Here is a 4320-nt window from a genome sequence, read left to right as displayed (position 1 = left end):
CTGGCGCTGGCCGTGGGCTGCACGGCCGCCTGCTGCCGCAGCCGTGCCACCTGCTGCGCCTACCCCTTCGCCGTGCGCACCTTCGTCTTCGCCATGCCGCTGAGCATGGCCTGCCCCATCATGCTGGAGAGCCTCCTCTTCGACCTCCGCACCCGCAACCCCACGCTCTTCGTCTACTTCTACCGCCGCTACTGCTGGCTGCTGGTGGCCGCCTTCTTCAACGTCAGCAAAATCCCTGAGCGGATCCAGCCAGGGCTCTTTGACATTGTGGGGCACAGCCACCAACTCTTCCACATCTTCACCTTCCTCAGCATCTATGACCAGGTGCACTACGTGGAAGATGGGCTGGCCGAGTTCCTCAAGGCGCCCTTGGCTGCCCCCACCTACCTGGGCACCGTGGGGTATATGCTGCTCCTGACAGTCTGCCTGGCCATGGTCGTCAGAAGGTTCCTCAATGTTGCAGACCTCTGCAAGCAGGACTAGCTGGGCCAGCAACCCTCAGGACAGCAACTGCCGCACCAGTGACCCTTAGGCCGGAGACCCTCAGGCTGATGACCTTCAGACTGGTGACCCTCAGACCAGCCCGACCATCTCCTGAAGACGCAGTGAAACCTGGGGGAATTGCACCTGTGAAGAGCCAGGTCCCTTTCCTGGAGGCCTGCCAGAGAAAATTGCCATGGTGGAACTGCTTGTGCTCTTTAAACTCCTAGGTTACCAGGGGAAGCAAATGCTTACTGGTATGTTGCTGCTTGAAGTATAAGCTGAAACAGTTTAGCTCTGTTACTAGGAAGAATGCATGAACTGTGAATGCCACTTAACTAATTTCATAAAAATTAAGCTTAAACTATCTCTGTATATACATATATATATTTATATATCTAGCTATATATTAGCTACATATATATGTGTATATAGATATATACTTGAAGACACTTGTGCAGTGATTACTCATTGAGTTTTAATCAACTGCTATGTGAAATTTCCTAGCAGATTATGCACTGACATTTATCTTCCTCTGTGATACTATAACAAGCCTTTGCAGCCACATACTGGATTTTAAATGCAAACAAATCGATAGCTAACTATAGTTTCTAAGGTCTTGCAGCCTTTTCAGCTAGGAAACAATAGGTTAAGCAGAGAGGAAGACCAGCTGTGAATTATTGCAGAATTACCAGTTGATGGAGAGACTTTAATTAGACAGACAATGAGTGGTTGGCATAGCCACTTGGATAGTAAAATAAAATAGAGGAATATGTAAAATAACTGAACCAGAAAGGGGTCAAACTAGTTTGGAGTCGGGGCAGGGGCATAAGAAGGGTGCTGCACAATGGCATAGATCTTCCTTGAGCATATCGGGAACATCTGTTGCGTTAAGGACGTTGCTAAGGGACCCCCTTGTTTTCCCTCAAAAAAATCGCCCCCAAATCAGCCCTTTAGAGTCAAAGTCAGATGCCAGACTTTCTATAAGCCTGTGCCAAGCTCAGTGGGAGTTCTGTGAATGTAAAGAGAGTAACTGATGCATGAGGTTTCATTCTGGATCTTTTAAAGAATTACATGGAATGGGTTTCTTCTACTCTTTAATTGGAGCACTCTGTCAGATTTACCAATCTAAAATTAGTTGCAGAATGAGGTACCGCTGAATCTGAGTTCAGGAACTAAAATCTGGCTCTACGGTGTCTATTGGATACTGGCACTTTCGCATCATTCCCCACCTTTTCCTATTTTTATTAGTTGTGGCTGCCTCCGAGTTTTAACTCCTCTTTCAGAAGCTTTGGGGGATTCCAAAGGCAAGAATTAGGATATCTTTTCCGAAGCAGTATCTTTTCACAGCAACCCAGGTATTACCCTTCTCACACAGCTGACAGCTAACTGTATACCAAACTTTCTATAGAAGGAGACATTTCTGTAAACTATGTGCAGATTTTAAACTGATGCATATTGATTTTGTCTGACAGAACAAGTATGCAGTAATATTATTCAAGGGGGTTACAACTTGAAGTTAATGTGAGAAACTACTTGTATACCCCGTTTTCAAAAGAAGAGTGGTACTTCCTTAGGAAACACTGGTACCGTACTGCACAATAGTGTTCTGGCTCTTTAACTCAACCTCTTTGCCCCATAGTGAAAATACATTTCTGCTTGGGTCTTTCCCATTTTCATGGACATGGCATCACAACTGCAATAAAATGTTTTAAGTCCAGTCCAATAGTCTTCTGCAAGACAAAGCCCCCTTTGTTTATAACAGGAATATAGGAAAAAATATAGCTAGAGATTAGATTATGAGGTCAAATCCTTAATCTGGGTCAGAATCATCACAGAAAACAGTAATTGCTATGTCCTGTGGCAATGTCAGCTTTGTGAAAAATTCCCTATGAAAGAGCATAAGCTAAAAGAAAATTACACCCACCTTATCTTCTATCTCCATGCATTTTAACTATAATCATTTGGATCTTTCAGTGAATGATGAGAATGGCCTAACAAAAATATGTATTCTTTTCTAGCCACAATACACCTAGTATATAATTTGTGTGAAGGTCACATGTGGTCTCTTGAAGAGCTTAGCTAGAATTTTTTGAAACAGCAGTTCCCAGATTCTGGCCTCTGGAGTTATCACTGATGGGCCATAAAAACCAGCATGGTCCCGTGTGGCTGTCTGTGTTCTGTTTTCTTTTGCCAACCTGCATTAACAGAAAATGAAAACTACATGAAGTATTTTAAATTTTATATATTTTCATTTACTTTTATCATAAATATGGCATTGTTTTATTCAGCTTCAAATAAAGCAGAAAATTATCTGCACCACTGGGAGAGAAGGCTAGTTCACAACACTGTTACGCTTTGAAATGCGCTTTACATTGTGAAAAAAAAACCCTGGAATCTCACAATAAATAGCAAAAGGATGAAGACTTGCAACAATGTCATCCTATGAATTTCCACAACTACAAAAAGAGGCCAAAATCTTTGAGATATGCTGTATTCAAGTTAAAATAATAGAAGCATGGTAGTTAGAGTTCAATGACTCATCCAAGTTTCAAAACTAATTATGTAGAAAGGGTTTGCCTGGAAGATGCCACCAGCATGTCCAACCAACAATTAAAAGAAATGAAAAAGGCCAGGGACAGCAGATCTCAACACTAGAAGACAGCTCAGAAACAGGCAACAGTAAAGCCAAATGTACAAAAAGAGGGCTTTTAAAGTATACTGTATAATTAATTATATTTGTGCTTGTCATTCACAATGTAGAGGACATCTCAAGAGGCAATGTCAAAAAAGGCTGTTGCTAACTTGTAAAAATACATTTGATATTTGCAGTTAGGCCACACAGGGTAGGCTATATATATCTCAACGACAGATAACAGTATAAAGGTTGGATTGCAAGCAACTGCAGTTTTACTGGAATCTTACTGCTGTTATAAGAGTTGTCTGTGAGCCCCAGTCAGGCTGCAGATTTGATATCTGGCTCTGATATTAGGAATATTGCTTCATTTAAAAATTTCTGCTGGCAAAATGTTGAGGCATATGCATGAGCCTGAGCACTTTGTGGCATTATTTGTAAATGCTGGTTCCAAGTGCTGCTCTCTGAGCCACTGTAAACAGGCTGTATGTATGAATCAGGAGTGAATGGGTACAGGAAGCTGTGTTTATATTTCAAGTTTTATAATTTATGTATGTTAGTAATTTTTCTGTTTGTTTAAAATGTGAGAACAAATTTAAAAGTTACAGTAAGCACGGAGAATATCTATGGAAATGCCCAAGTTATTCAGTGAAGGACATGTATGTAGATAATTTCTCCATTTGCCGTGTCTGCTAGCCAGTGATGGACAGAACAAAACTGAGTTAAAGAGGTTAAAAGTGGAACAAGGTATCTAGAATTATAGTGCTTGAATTTGCTCGTGTAGAAGTGTCAGCATTTGTGTGGTTTGCAAGGGAGCAGGATCTCTTTTTGGTGTGAAAACACACGTGGCTGAACATCTTCAAGAATGTCCAGAGCTTAGACAGGAGGTCTAATCTGCAGACTAAATGCATAAAGACATCCTAGACAACAAATATTTTTGCATAAGTACCTGTCTTAATGTTTTTATTGCTTACCTGACTATAGTCTACCCTGTGGACTCTACATCTCATTTTTAAGACCGAAAAAGGCTTTTCAGGCTTTTGTGATAGAATCTGTGTGGGGATGGGGGATGAGGTGAGGACTGGAGCACAAAGGGAATGGCCTGAAAATGCTTGTGTGTCTTTCTGTCTTTGGCCAGCACTTATCTTCAGACTGACCCACCTGTGCCAGTGTGAACTGACTGCTGGTGGGGCCAGTTCCCAGAG

General features: G+C 41.9%; 1 protein-coding gene across 1 annotated transcript; it reads left to right on the top strand.

Moving 5' to 3' along the window:
* Nucleotides 1-3: 3 nt before the first annotated feature.
* PAQR9 (progestin and adipoQ receptor family member IX) lies at nt 4-483 on the top strand (the record flags this gene model as incomplete). Its single annotated transcript, XM_008938908.1, has 1 exon — nt 4-483. A coding segment is annotated over one exon (480 nt), but the record flags the coding sequence as incomplete, so codon positions are not given.
* Nucleotides 484-4320: the final 3837 nt, after the last annotated feature.

The sequence above is a fragment of the Merops nubicus genome, unplaced genomic scaffold, assembly GCF_000691845.1.
Source record: "Merops nubicus isolate BGI_N331 unplaced genomic scaffold, ASM69184v1 scaffold33244, whole genome shotgun sequence".
Classification (NCBI taxonomy): Eukaryota; Metazoa; Chordata; class Aves; order Coraciiformes; family Meropidae; genus Merops; species Merops nubicus.
This window is presented reverse-complemented; position numbering and strand designations above follow the sequence as displayed.